Source organism: Leptodactylus fuscus, chromosome 8 (genome assembly GCF_031893055.1).
Source record: "Leptodactylus fuscus isolate aLepFus1 chromosome 8, aLepFus1.hap2, whole genome shotgun sequence".
In the NCBI taxonomy this organism is placed as follows: Eukaryota; Metazoa; Chordata; class Amphibia; order Anura; family Leptodactylidae; genus Leptodactylus; species Leptodactylus fuscus.
Window position 1 is genome coordinate 94,329,221 of NC_134272.1, and position 16,338 is coordinate 94,345,558.

The window sequence follows — 16,338 nt, forward strand, 5'->3', positions numbered from 1 at the left end:
ATTCTATTTTACATCAAATATAAAAGTACAAAAGAGAAAAATCTGATTTGTAGTTATTCTTTTTATTTATCGTCTTGACTTCATGAACGGCAGGAAAGGAGCAGTTGATACCGGTAGAAAAGGAAAGAATTTGTCACATCCTGTGCGGCGGTGAAGTCCTCGGAAGTGTCTGATCACTGTCACTGATTCTAGTAAGAACTCGCACCCAGCTTTCTGCACACCCTGATGCCTTATAACTTGTATAGCAGCTTGCTTACACTTGTCAGTCTACACTGTAGTTCTGGTATTCTCTTCTTAGACTGGTGTCTTTGGCGCTTTCTTTTACTTAAAGGGACTTGACTGACAGAGAGACCGTATATAATGTGTATTATTCGGCCTATTGCTCCAGGGTCCAGTCCTTTGACGTTCCATGCCAGCGCACGTTCTATATTGCCATACAGATACAATGTGTCTGTGCTCTTATACAGTCTCCGATCAGTCCCATAGCAGGAATCCTCCATTCTTTACCCTGCAGGCGCCACTCACAGCAGTCCCTCGGTTTGGGCGATCTCTCTGGTCTCCATAAACACAAATGGGCTCGGCAGGATCGCAGAAGACGTTACAGAAGAAACAGAAACTCCTCATCAAACCTTTTATTCTCATCATAGACACAAGGCTAATAGTCGGCTTTATGGCGTGACGTAGAGTAAGCCGCCGCACACTCGGCCCCAGCGCTTACACGCGTGTGCAGGTCTTACAAGGTTCTTCTGACCTCAGCGGTGTTGATCTGCAACAACAATCAGCGTTTTGTGCACTGTGAGGCTTTACTGTCCATGATCTCCTCACACTCAATAAAAAAAAATCCAAACCCCCCTGAAGTCGGCGCTGCCCCTGTATCACATGGCACGGTCATATTTGGCACATACATGTAGAACAGACGATTGGTGTTGTCTATGAACTCCTGGGGCCAGCAGTCACCCCTTTAGCGTTCCTAGTGGGGCGCCCCCATGTGATGTTCATGCACCCTAATACGGTATATAGACAGGGTGCTCTCTGTATGTAACCCCTTTAGGCCTCCGTTTTGCACACTTTGTCCAGTGCAGGCCATGGTGGGTCTTATTTTAGCTCAGGTCATGGGGTCAGTTCACACCCTGCTGGTTATTAATGTACTGCATAGTAAGCAGTCTAATAATATCCAGCGCCGGCCCCTCGGAGATCAGGGGCGTCCCCATGTGCGGCTTCTAGGATACGCTGCTCGATATAGCACCACGTATACACCTGCAGCCTTGGCACTATCACTTAAAGGGCCGGTACCCCTAAAATCCACAGCAATGCAGCAGCCGTGTAAGAGGATTTCAGCACCTTAATCACAATGAGAAACACTACAGTCAGCCCTAACCAAAAATGGCTGATAACAGAGACTACAGGGCCGGAGCACCTGTGAATGCAGCATTGTGTGTTAGACCTGAGTAATAGCTGAGATTCTTCTATCTCATGTCACAGCCTATTCAGCTCCATAGGTGGCGCCACCATCGAAGCCAAGGGCCTAGACTGATCAGCCCCACAATGTAACAGATAATCCAGGAGATGTCTCAATGTCTTGACGCTACTCCACCGAAATCTGGCCTATGGAGATCTCACAATGTCTGGAGAGCGGCTTTCCCCCAATCATCAGGAAGACGTCCTCGTCCTCAGCCGAATCCCCGCAGGAGAGAGAAGTCTGCGGAAAGTCCTCCTCCAGGAGCGTGAAAGACTCGTTCTCATAACTGGCCAGCAGACGCCGATCCTCCGCCCCCGAGGAGCAAGAGCAGGAACAAATAACAGGGGAGGCCGAGCGCTCCTTAAAAGTCTTCATCTCTATGAGGTTGGAGTCAGAGATTGTGGTCACTCTGTTAGAGCCCGAGGTGAAGAAGGAATAAAACTTCTCTACGGAAGAATCCGGCGCCTCCAAGTGCTCACTGCAAAACAGAGAGCCCTTTGTACAAGGCGTGGACGTACCGCCAACTGCGACCACACAGTGATACATCCTCGCACAATCCACTCTCTGCTTATCTCTGGAGATTTTCTTCCACGAGCGAGAAGCAAATTGATATTTCCACAAATTGTGAGCCGGAGTGCGAGACGGTAAACCTCCTCCGACTATCCACAAGCAACCACGATGGACCACACACCCGTGTCCAACCAATTTTGGGGGGCCAAAGCTAGACAAAGAATAGTGGGAGGAACCAGATTAAAAATATAATAAAGAATACAACTGCTATAATACTACCCCCTATGTCCAAGAATATAACTGCTATAATACTACCCCTATGTACAAGAATAACTGCTATAATACTACCTCCTATATACAAGAATATAACTACTATAATACTACTCCTATGTACAAGAATATAACTACTATAATACTGCTCCTATGTACAAGAATATATCTACTATAATACTACCTCCTATGTACAAGAATATAACTACTATAATACTGCTCCTATGTACAAGAATATAACTACTATAATACTGCTCCTATGTACAAGAATATAACTACTATAATACTACTCCTATGTACAAGAATATAACTACTATAATACTACCTCCTATGTACAAGAATATAACTACTATAATACTGCTCCTATGTACAAGAATATAACTACTATAATACTGCCCCTATGTACAAGAATATAACTACTATAATACTGCTCCTATGTACAAGAATATAACTACTATAATACTGCTCCTATGTACAAGAATATAACTACTATAATACTGCCCCTATGTACAAGAATATAACTACTATAATACTACTCCTATGTACAAGAATATAACTACTATAATACTACCTCCTATGTACAAGAATATAACTACTATAATACTGCTCCTATGTACAAGAATATAACTACTATAATACTACTCCTATGTACAAGAATATAACTACTATAATACTGCTCCTATGTACAAGAATAACTGCTATAATACTACTCCTATGTACAAGAATATAACTACTATAATACTACTCGTATGTACAAGAATATAACTACTATAATACTACTCCTATGTACAAGAATAACTGCTATAATACTACCCCCTATGTACAAGAATAACTGCTATAATACTACCCCCTATGTACAAGAATATAACTACTATAATACTGCTCCTATGTACAAGAATATAACTACTATAATACTACCTCCTATGTACAAGAATATAACTACTATAATACTACTCCTATGTACAAGAATAACTGCTATAATACTACCCCCTATGTACAAGAATATAACTACTATAATACTTCTCCTATGTACAAGAATAACTGCTATAATACTACCCCCTATGTACAAGAATACAACTGCTATAATACTACTCCTATGTACAAGAATACAACTGCTATAATACTACCCCCTATGTCCAAGAATATAACTACTATAATACTACCCCCTATGTACAAGAATATAACTACTATAATACTACTCCTATGTACAAGAATATAACTACTATAATACTACTCCTATGTACAAGAATATAACTACTATAATACTACCCCCTATGTACAAGAATAACTGCTATAATACTACCCCCTATGTACAAGAATACAACTGCTATAATACTACTCCTATGTACAAGAATACAACTACTATAATACTACTCCTACGTACAAGAATATAACTACTATAATACTACCTCCTATGTACAAGAATATAACTACTATAATACTGCTCCTATGTACAAGAATATAACTACTATAATACTGCTCCTATGTACAAGAATATAACTACTATAATACTGCTCCTATGTACAAGAATATAACTACTATAATACTGCTCCTATGTACAAGAATATAACTACTATAATACTACCTCCTATGTACAAGAATATAACTACTATAATACTACTCCTATGTACAAGAATATAACTACTATAATACTGCTCCTATGTACAAGAATATAACTACTATAATACTGCTCCTATGTACAAGAATATAACTACTATAATACTGCTCCTATGTACAAGAATATAACTACTATAATACTGCTCCTATGTACAAGAATATAACTACTATAATACTACTCCTATGTACAAGAATATAACTACTATAATACTACTCCTATGTACAAGAATATAACTACTATAATACTACTCCTATGTACAAGAATATAACTACTATAATACCGCCTCCAGCTGCTTCTTCTGCTCTCACCTGGTTTTGATGACTGACCAGTTGTGTCTTCGGAAATCAAATCTCCAGAAGTCATTTTGTTCGGCCATATTCTTTAGTCCACCAAACAGAAACATTGCAGCATTATGGGTAACACAGGAGTGTCCATGTCGGGGTCCCGGGCCCATGCCACGCGTGTGAGGACTCAGTTGTGACCACTTCTGTGTATCTGCCAGGAGAGACGATGACTATTAATGTTATACCTGAAGGTTCTCTTCTCAGATCACGCTCACGCTCTGGATATTACCAAAATAAAACACCCAGAATTCTTCCACCGCTCCTGCAATGTCGAAGTAGCCTCCATAGACAAACATGGCCGACTGGTACACGACTGCACTGTGCCCCTTCCTGTTTGTGGGTCTGTTCTCCTGTAAAACACCGAAAAACTTTAAGACTGCCATGCCCCGCCCCCGAGGAGCAGCCTCATCACTACATTGTACGATGTTTACCTGTCCTTGCTGGACCTTGACTTCACACCATCGTCTTGTTTCTGATGGGAGAGATAATAACATAAGACAGGACACTCCCGGCCACTATTATTTATGGACTCTAGAGGACCCCTTTAACCTCCTTAGTCACATCCGCCTCACCTATAGAATACATCCACAGCGGGGTATTCTCCCAGTTTGCAGCAAAGTCCACCATTCCTCCGAATATATACAGCACACCCTGCCAAGACAGAACAGGAGGAGTTTAGGATTTGATTTCTCTCCCATGAAGTAACAGCTACGCACGTGACCGACGTATTAAAGGGAGTGTACCGTCTGAAAAACTCATTTTCATCTATAGGCACGTTGGAATAGCCTTTATAAGCGTGATTGCGTGTACCCGAGAGGCCATTTTTAGTGTTCTATATGCATGTGACTCGTGTAGTTCTCTGGCGGATTGAGCGTATGGAGCATAGGAGTGCAGGACGCTCATGTAGCAGACCACCACAAAATGGCCGCTCGGGTATGCGCAATTGTCCGAACCCAGAGTGGCAGAGCCGACTGTGCATGCCTGAGATTTTAGATGGGTGCAGCGCGGTGTCGGAGGCTTGTGCAAGGTGCAATTTTCGGAGAAGAGGATGGAGCACAAGCATGAAAGGGGTGGAGGACATGTATGGCGCGGAGCGTTGGGGGAACGCCTCCGATGCTCCATGATCCTCATTAGCATACCAGAAGAAACCGTATTTTGAATAAACACTGGGAAGAATGAAAGAAGTTCTCGTATAGCTTCCAATTCACCGTTCCAAGGATTATAGAGCAAGTCCTATCCTGCTCTCTGGCATCAGAACTGAATGGAACGCACTATGGAAGTCAATGGGGAAGGGAAACCACATGGGTGACAATCAGATGTAAACTGAGAACGTCCTGCAATAACAGGGGCCCCCTCCCCCATGGGCTGCAGCCTTAGGGCCGATCCTTGCACTTTTTAGACATTTCCAGGAGATTTCTGATTTACACAAATAGACACGCAACAAACGGGGCCAATGATCAGATGCAGAAGGGCGGGGTCACCTCGTGGGCCACCATGGAGTGTCCTTCCAGTTTATCTGGAGCTTGTCGACAGCTCGGAAGCTGCTCCCACCGGCCCAGAGCTGAAACGAGAGCAGAGATTGTGTGTGAGGATGTGGAGAAGTAACATTGTGTTTACCCAACAGAAGGCGGAAAACAAAAGCAGCGAGCGAGCGCCAAGGAAGAGATCGGCCGGGCTCAACCCCTTCACTGCCAGTGACCGTGACATTCGCCACCTTCCCTAGTCAATAGTAATAGCAAATAACAAAACATTACAAAGTCCTACAACACAGACTGGCCGAGCACCCGCAAATCGTCAGAACTTCCCCAGAACTGATCGGAATCCTCAGAAAATATTGTGGCCAAGTTTAAGATTTTATTACATAAAAGACTGAATAATTAATTAATTATTATTGTATTAATGTGTGACCCAAAAAGATCGAAACTCAACAATGCAGAGGTCGGGTCGGGTCAGGTCACGTCAGGTCGGGTCGGGTCAGGTTCATTGTTCCCTGTGTCTGGATCCACAAATCATCACAAGAACTGGAAGGACCAAATATCTGGATTTAAGACTATAATTTACTCAAAGTAACTTCCTATATAACACGGGGCTTACACCCCTCACAAGGGCACCCCAAACCCCCTACATTTCCTGAAAGCAGACAATGTCCAGGTAACTTTGTGACTAAGAGGAATTTATGGGAAACGCCCATGGAAAGGAAAGGGTTAAATGTAAGTTATTCATTGTATACGAGAGATCTGTCCAATATGTGTCTGGATCACAAGGGGTAGAGCTCTGCTCGCTGTCGGGGTCGTTCACCTCCAGTGGATATAAAGCTGTCTAGAGTGAATAGTTCTCACAGCTGATGGTTTGGTACAATGTATCCGGTCTAAATAATCCTTCATGCTATAAACTGGTCGGACTCCAGACTGATACAATGAATCCGGATAGGAGAGAGGTCTGTGCTGCTCACAAGATGACGTCACACATTGTTACACAGACAGGTTCACGTCTCATCCAAGGCAGACCCCATTTTATTCTATGGGGTCAGTGGGTGTCTGCTGTATTGGCGGCCCCGTTCAGATATATCCGGCAGTCCCATGGAAATGAATGTAGCAGCATGCACTGTCTGACCCGCCCCATCCCAACCCCTCCCAGTACGCTGTCCCGACCCACCCCGTGCACTGTCCCGACCAGAACGCTGTCCCGACCCGCCCCATGCACTGTCCTGCCCTGTGCACTGTCCCGACCCGCCCCATGCACTGTCCTGCCCTGTGCACTGTCCCGACCCGCCCCATGCACTGTCCTGCCCTGTGCACTGTCCCGACCCGCCCCATGCGCTGTCCGACCCACCCCGTCCGCTGTCCGACCCTGTGCACTGTCTCGACACACTGCTCCATTCAAAACTCACAAAAGTTGAGGGTCCCAGCGGTTGGACCCCACCGATCAGCAAGTTATCCCCTAGTCTGACTGTAATACCACTTTAATAGCAAACCTACCTAATAACACAGGCATGGAAGAGGAGAAATAGAGGAAAAATCTATATTTCAGGAGTCTGGGAAAGCTGGGTGGCACGTGCTGCCGAGACTGTGTGACACATTTATTGCAGCCATCACCCAGCTTTCCCACGTACAGATCCAAGCATGATACATAAGAGGAGGTCTAGAGGACTTCCATTCCCTGGGGATGAGCTGCTTGTGTATCCGGATGTGGAGCAGCTCTCGGGGTCCTCCAGGGAACGGAACAAACCTTGGCTGCGGCTCATCCTAGAACAATCCCGGCTTTGTGGCAAAGACACCAGGCTTAAGATATGGAAAGTTACTTGGAGAATGTCGCTCACCTAGGCTGTATCTCCAGAAATCCCCCAGCACGCTGTCCTGCCGGCCGCCATGGATGTACACAAAGCCATTATACGCCACCGCGGCGTGCTTGAAGCGGTCACATGGCACCTTCTCCCGTCGGGTCAGCGGCTCCCAGGCACAGTCGGCGCTCTCGTTGATCATACTCGCTGACACTTGGGGCATGGTCTCAGGCGCTGCCCCCTACAGACTGGAGCACAGAATACAATGTATTATATCAGCCCCATCCTGAGGTAACAGACAAACATTTCCTTCTTCTGTGCACCAATGTCAGAGAAAGCCAGTCACATGACCTGACCGGCCACAGCGGCCAAAAGACTAACAATGGAGCACAGCTCTGAGGTACATCAAATAATTGAGAAGTATGGCCGCCATTACAGCTTCTACAGGGTTTCCCAGGCTTGTGCACAACTGATCTACACTGAAAGGCTGACATTCTGAGCAAGGGAAAGCTGGGTCTTAGCTGCACTGAGGGCCATATTGGCTTCTTCTCCTTCTGCGGTCACTCTCTTGAGGTTTCCTCTGTAAATCTTCCTGTTTTCAGGAATCTCAGGGGGGAGAAGCCGGATCCACATTATATTGTGTCATATCCCAGACGGGTTCTATGGGGTGGGGGGCTGACCGGCTGCCTGGCGCTGACCGGCTGCTTGGCGCTGACCGGCTGCTTGGTACTGACCGGCTGCTTGGCGCTGACCATCTACCTGGCGCTGTCCGGCTGCTTGGTGCTGACCGGCTGCTTGGTGCTGACCGGCTGCTTGGTACTGACCGGCTGCTTGGTGCTGACCGGCTGCTTGGTACTGACCGGCTGCTTGGTGCTGACCGGCTGCTTGGTGCTGACCGGCTGCTTGGTGCTGACCGGCTGCTTGGTGCTGACCGGCTGCTTGGTACTGACCGGCTGCTTGGTGCTGACCGGCTGCTTGGTACTGACCGGCTGCTTGGTGCTGACCGGCTGCTTGGCGCTGACCGGCTGCTTGGCGCTGACCATCTACCTGGCGCTGTCCGGCTGCTTGGTACTGACCGGCTGCTTGGTGCTGACCGGCTGCTTGGTGCTGACCGGCTGCTTGGTACTGACCGGCTGGAGTTCCCCTGTAAATAATCTGCTGCTGCTTCTTCTTTTGTCTCAGGATTACCGTCAGTTCCCGGATATTCAATGTCAATTCACCAGCAGCAAAAAAAGAAATGAAATACCCAAAAACCAGGCGGACGGGTCCCTGACGGGAACATCAGCTGCTCAGCCCCGCCATACCCCCCTCCCCGGGGCAGATACTGTCACATGACTGAGCCCGGGCTTTACATTATATCATAGACTCCCTGCATTGCAGCATTCTTCATTATACTTCTGTTCATCCAAAGAACGCCAAGCCAGCAGTGCAGACTGACACACAGGAAGCGCAGCAGTAGGGAGTGTGGAGTGCCATATATTGCCGCTGAATTATATGGCATTCAGGTATATGGAAAGCTGAGTGACAGCACATAGAAACAGAGGAATGCCTGATGCTTGTGGTTGTCAGCTACACTGCAGCGCCCCCCTGAGGTGACAGGAGACATGCTGCTGCCTCTTTGCTATATTCGTCTTTGACTGTAAAGACTTATGTTCTATCCTGAGGAGCGGAGGGCGGAATAAACATTATATCCCGGGGAGAAGGTTATAGCACGGGGAGCGCCAAGCGTATAGTGGCTAGTCACATACATACAGCCACTAGTCACATACATACAGCCGCTAGTCACATACATACAGCCGCTAGTCACATACATACAGCCGCTAGTCACATACATACAGCCGCTAGTCACATACATACAGCCGCTAGTCACATACATACAGCCGCTAGTCACATACATACATACAGCCACTAGTCACATACATACATACAGCCGCTAGTCACATACATACAGCCACTAGTCACATACATACAGCCGCTAGTCACATACATACATACATACATCCGCTAGTCACATACATACAGCCACTAGTCACATACATACAGCCACTAGTCACATACATACAGCCGCTAGTCACATACATACAGCCACTAGTCACATACATACAGCCACTAGTCACATACATACATACATCCGCTAGTCACATACATACAGCCGCTAGTCACATACATACAGCCGCTAGTCACATACATACAGCCGCTAGTCACATACATACAGCCGCTAGTCACATACATACAGCCACTAGTCACATACATACATACAGCCGCTAGTCACATACATACAGCCACTAGTCACATACATACAGCCGCTAGTCACATACATACTGCCGCTAGTCACATACATACTGCCGCTAGTCACATACATACAGCCGCTAGTCACATACATACAGCCGCTAGTCACATACCTACATACATACATACATACATACATACAGCCACTAGTCACATACATACAGCCGCTAGTCACATACATACATACATACATCCGCTAGTCACATACATACAGCCACTAGTCACATACATACAGCCACTAGTCACATGCATACAGCCGCTAGTCACATACATACAGCCACTAGTCACATACATACAGCCACTAGTCACATACATACATACATCCGCTAGTCACATACATACAGCCGCTAGTCACATACATACAGCCGCTAGTCACATACATACAGCCACTAGTCACATACATACATACAGCCGCTAGTCACATACATACAGCCACTAGTCACATACATACAGCCGCTAGTCACATACATACTGCCGCTAGTCACATACATACTGCCGCTAGTCACATACATACAGCCGCTAGTCACATACATACAGCCGCTAGTCACATACCTACATACATACATACATACATACATACAGCCACTAGTCACATACATACAGCCGCTAGTCACATACATACATACATACATCCGCTAGTCACATACATACAGCCACTAGTCACATACATACAGCCGCTAGTCACATACATACTGCCGCTAGTCACATACATACTGCCGCTAGTCACATACATACAGCCGCTAGTCACATACATACAGCCGCTAGTCACATACCTACATACATACATACAGCCACTAGTCACATACATACAGCCGCTAGTCACATACATACTGCCGCTAGTCACATACATACTGCCGCTAGTCACATACATACAGCCGCTAGTCACATACATACAGCCGCTAGTCACATACATACTGCCGCTAGTCACATACATACAGCCGCTAGTCACATACATACATACATACATACAGCCACTAGTCACATACATACAGCCACTAGTCACATACATACAGCCGCTAGTCACATACATACAGCCGCTAGTCACATACATACATACATACATACAGCCACTAGTCACATACATACAGCCGCTAGTCACATACATACAGCCGCTAGTCACATACATACATACATACATACAGCCACTAGTCACATACATACAGCCGCTAGTCACATACATACAGCCGCTAGTCACATACATACAGCCGCTAGTCACATACATACATACATACAGCCACTAGTCACATACATACTGCCGCTAGTCACATACATACAGCCGCTAGTCACATACATACATACATACATACAGCCACTAGTCACATACATACAGCCACTAGTCACATACATACTGCCGCTAGTCACATACATACATACATACAGCCACTAGTCACATACATACTGCCGCTAGTCACATACATACTGCCGCTAGTCACATACATACAGCCGCTAGTCACATACCTACATACATACATACAGCCACTAGTCACATACAAACTGCCGCTAGTCACATACATACAGCCGCTAGTCACATACCTACATACATACAGCCACTAGTCACATACATACTGCCGCTAGTCACATACATACAGCCACTAGTCACATACATACAGCAGCTAGTCACATACATACAGCCGCTAGTCACATACCTACATACATATATACAGCCACTAGTCACATACCTACATACATACATACAGCCACTAGTCACATACATACTGCCGCTAGTCACATACATACATCCGCTAGTCACATACATACAGCCGCTAGTCACATACATACAGCAGCTAGTCACATACATACAGCCGCTAGTCACATACATACAGCCGCTAGTCACATACATACATACAGCCGCTAGTCACATACATACATACAGCCGCTAGTCACATACATACATACATCCGCTAGTCACATACATACAGCTGCTAGTCACATACATACATACAGCCGCTAGTCACATACATACATACAGCCGCTAGTCACATACATACATACAGCCGCTAGTCACATACATACAGCCGCTAGTCACATACATACATACAGCCGCTAGTCACATACATACATCCGCTAGTCACATACATGCAGCCGCTAATCACATACATACATACAGCTGCTAGTCACATACATACATACAGCCGCTAGTCACATACATACATACAGCCGCTAGTCACATACATACATACATCCGCTAGTCACATACATACAGCCGCTAATCACATACATACATACAGCCGCTAGTCACATACATACATACAGCCGCTAGTCACATACATACATACATACGCTAGTCACATACATGCAGCCGCTAATCACATACATACATACAGCCGCTAGTCACATACATACATACAGCCGCTAGTCACATACATACATACAGCCGCTAGTCACATACATACAGCTGCTAGTCACATACATACATACATACAGCCGCTAGTCACATACATACATACAGCCGCTAGTCACATACATACAGCCGCTAATCACATACATGCAGCCGCTAGTCACATACATACATACATCCGCTCGCTAGTCACATACATGCAGCCGCTAATCACATACATACATACATACAGCCGCTAGTCACATACATACGCTAGTCACATACATACAGCCGCTAGTCACATACATACAGCCGCTAGTCACATACATACATACAGCCGCTAGTCACATACATACAGCCGCTAGTCACATACATACATACAGCCGCTAGTCACATACATACATACAGCCGCTAGTCACATACATACATACAGCCGCTAGTCACATACATACATACAGCCGCTAGTCACATACATACAGCCGCTAGTCACATACATACATCCGCTAGTCACATACATACAGCCACTAGTCACATACATACATACAGCCGCTAGTCACATACATACATACAGCCGCTAGTCACATACATACATACATCCGCTAGTCACATACATACATACAGCCGCTAGTCACATACATACATACAGCCGCTAGTCATATACATACAGCCGCTAGTCACATACATACATACATCCGCTAGTCACATACATACAGCCGCTAGTCACATACATACATACATCCGCTAGTCACATACATACATACATCCGCTAGTCACATACATACAGCCGCTAGTCACATACATACAGCCGCTAGTCACATACATACATACAGCCGCTAGTCACATACATACATACAGCCGCTAGTCACATACATACTGCCGCTAGTCACATACATACATACATACAGCCGCTAGTCACATACATACATACAGCCGCTAGTCACATACATACAGCCGCTAGTCACATACATACATACAGCCGCTAGTCACATACATACATACAGCCGCTAGTCACATACATACAGCCGCTAGTCACATACATACATACATACAGCCGCTAGTCACATACATACAGCCGCTAGTCACATACATACATACATACAGCCGCTAGTCACATACATACATACAGCCGCTAGTCACATACATACAGCCGCTAGTCACATACATACATACATCCGCTAGTCACATACATGGCTGAGGAGCTGATATGCTATATGATGCCATGTATCTCACAAATAGATCAGTGTCAGGACAGTCCTGAGATAAGAAGCCGAGGAAGAACCACATCTTACCTGCTCAGCGTCTTCTAAATGACCCCAAGAAGTCACCGCTCTGCACATACAGGTGTCACATGACTCCTGAACCCTGAACCCTGCGTGATAAAGAGTCAGACGACATGGAAAGTAAACGCCGGGTATAATAAAAGTCACATGACTGATATAACAGCGTAATACAGAGGTATAATAACAGTCACGTGACAGCTATAAGTGTCACACTGACTACCACCATCATACTGACTGTCTCATCATACTGACTACCCCCTGTCATACTGACTGCCCCCCGTCACACTGACTACCCATTATACTGACTGCCCCCCGTCACACTGACTGCCCCCTAACATACTGACTGTCCCCATCATACTGACTGCCCCCCGTCACACTGACTACCCCCTAACATACTGACTGTCCCCATCATACTGACTGCCCCCCGTCACACTGACTACCCCCTAACATACTGACTACCCCCTGTCATACTGACTGCCCCCCGTCACACTGACTACCCATTATACTGACTGCCCCCCGTCACACTGACTACCCCCTAACATACTGACTGTCCCCATCATACTGACTGCCCCCTGTTACACTGACTACCCCCTAACATACTGACTGCCCCCTGTTACACTGACTACCCCCTAACATACTGACTGTCCCCATCATACTGACTGCCCCCTGTTACACTGACTACCCCCTAACATACTGACTGTCCCCATCATACTGACTGCCCCCTGTTACAATGACTACCCCCTAACATACTGACTGTCCCCATCATACTGACTGCCCCCTGTTACACTGACTACCCCCTAACATACTGACTGCCCCCTGTTACACTGACTACCCCCTAACATACTGACTGTCCCCATCATACTGACTGCCCCCTGTTACAATGACTACCCCCTAACATACTGACTGTCCCCATCCTACTGACTTCCTCCGTTATGCTGACAGCCCCCCACACTGCAGCCCCTCTTCTTCCTCCTCCTCCTCCTATGACGTGCGGCTCTGGGGTTCCCGGATGATAATAAACATCAGTCTATCGTGATAACAGCAGGAGGAGCCGCATGTTACATCAGATGCTGTCATGTTGCGATAGTGTACTGCTGTCAGTGGCAGGACTGCTCGCCTTTCCGCCTTTCCGAGGAGAACCCAATTTTCTGCGTTGTGTCGTGACATAACTGACCAGAGGCTGATGCAGAGGCGCGTTATCGCGATATCACTTACCACTCAGTCCACATTGTCTCCTGCAACGAAACCTCAGGTCCAAACACCGGAGCAGGAGAAGAGCCAAAAACTGCAAAACCGACAGCAGAGCCCAGTGCGATCCCCTGCACAGCGAGCCCTGCGTGACGTCACCAGAGTGAGCCCGCCCTGCGGAGGAGGACCAGGACACTGGGGAGGGGGGGGGGGGGACTGAGGGCCCCCTAGTGGTGAGGGGTGAAAATGTAATAGAGACTGAGCCCCTGTAAAGAAGGCACTGAACAAGCAGGAGAGGCTGGGAAAATAGTGAGTGCAGCTCTGGAGTATAATACAGGATAAGTAATGTAATGTATGTACACAGTGACTGTACCAGCAGAATAGTGAGCGCAGCTCTGGAGTATAATACAGGATAAGTAATGTAATGTATGTACACAGTGACTGCACCAGCAGAATAGTGAGCGCAGCTCTGGAGTATAATACAGGATAAGTAATGTAATGTATGTACACAGTGACTGCACCAGCAGAATAGTGAGCGCAGCTCTGGAGTATAATACAGGATAAGTAATGTAATGTATGTACACAGTGACTGCACCAGCAGAATAGTGAGCGCAGCTCTGGGGTATAATACAGGATAAGTAATGTAATGTATGTGCACAGTGACTGTACCAGCAGAATAGTGAGCGCAGCTCTGGAGTATAATACAGGATAAGTAATGTAATGTATGTACACAGTGACCAGCAGAATAGTGAGCGCAGCTCTGGGGTATAATACAGGATAAGTAATGTAATGTATGTACACAGTGACTGCACCAGCAGAATAGTGAGCGCAGCTCTGGAGTATAATACAGGATAAGTAATGTAATGTATGTACACAGTGACCAGCAGAATAGTGAGCGCAGCTCTGGGGTATAATACAGGATAAGTAATGTAATGTATGTACACAGTGACTGCACCAGCAGAATAGTGAGCGCAGCTCTGGAGTATAATACAGGATAAGTAATGTAATGTATGTACACAGTGACTGCACCAGCAGAATAGTGAGTGCAGCTCTGGGGTATAATACAGGATAAGTAATGTAATGTATGTACACAGTGACCAGCAGAATAGTGAGCGCAGCTCTGGGGTATAATACAGGATAAGTAATGTAATGTATGTACACAGTGACTGCACCAGCAGAATAGTGAGCGCAGCTCTGGGGTATAATACAGGATAAGTAATGTAATGTATGTACACAGTGACCAGCAGAATAGTGAGCGCAGCTCTGGGGTATAATACAGGATAAGTAATGTAATGTATGTACACAGTGACTGTACCAGCAGAATAGTGAGAGCAGCTCTGGAGTATAATACAGGATAAGTAATGTAATGTATGTACACAGTGACTGCACCAGCAGAATAGTGAGCGCAGCTCTGGAGTATAATACAGGATAAGTAATGTAATGTATGTACACAGTGACTGCACCAGCAGAATAGTGAGCGCAGCTCTGGAGTATAATACAGGATAAGTAATGTAATGTATGTACACAGTGACTGCACCAGCAGAATAGTGAGCGCAGCTCTGGAGTATAATACAGGATAAGTAATGTAATGTACGTACACAGTGACTGCACCAGCAGAATAGTGAGCGCAGCTCTGGAGTATAATACAGGATAAGTAATGTAATGTACGTACACAGTGACTGTACCGGCAGAATAGTGAGCGCAGCTCTGGGGTATAATACAGGATAAGTAATGTAATGTATGTACACAGTGACTGTACCGGCAGAATAGTGAGCGCAGCTCT

The 16,338-nt window shown here is 46.0% G+C and overlaps 1 protein-coding gene across 1 annotated transcript; it reads right to left on the reverse strand.

The window, feature by feature from the left end:
* Nucleotides 1-57: 57 nt before the first annotated feature.
* Nucleotides 58-14,704, reverse strand: LOC142216678 (leucine-zipper-like transcriptional regulator 1 homolog). Its single transcript, XM_075284696.1, has 9 exons — nucleotides 14,583-14,704; nucleotides 13,377-13,456; nucleotides 7,521-7,729; nucleotides 5,683-5,762; nucleotides 4,774-4,852; nucleotides 4,633-4,673; nucleotides 4,431-4,551; nucleotides 4,166-4,352; nucleotides 58-2,180 (listed from the first exon to the last, which is right to left on the reverse strand). Exons 3-9 carry the CDS (start codon nucleotides 7,702-7,704, stop codon nucleotides 1,586-1,588), a joined length of 1,287 nt encoding a protein of 428 aa, XP_075140797.1. The 5' UTR covers nucleotides 7,705-7,729; nucleotides 13,377-13,456; nucleotides 14,583-14,704; the 3' UTR covers nucleotides 58-1,585.
* Between the last annotated feature and the right edge of the window lie 1,634 nt (nucleotides 14,705-16,338).

Excerpts from the sequence above, each read along its gene's own strand:
- LOC142216678 (XM_075284696.1), bottom strand. The coding sequence starts at position 7,704 with ATGCCCCAAGTGTCAGCGAGTATGATCAACGAGAGCGCCGACTGTGCC. Across the intron at positions 4,353-4,430 it reads ATTCTGGGTGTTTTATTTTG|ATACACAGAAGTGGTCACAA; the intron begins GTAATATCCAGA and ends CTCTCCTGGCAG. Across the intron at positions 2,181-4,165 it reads TGGTCAGTCATCAAAACCAG|CTTTGGCCCCCCAAAATTGG; the intron begins GTGAGAGCAGAA and ends TTCTTTGTCTAG.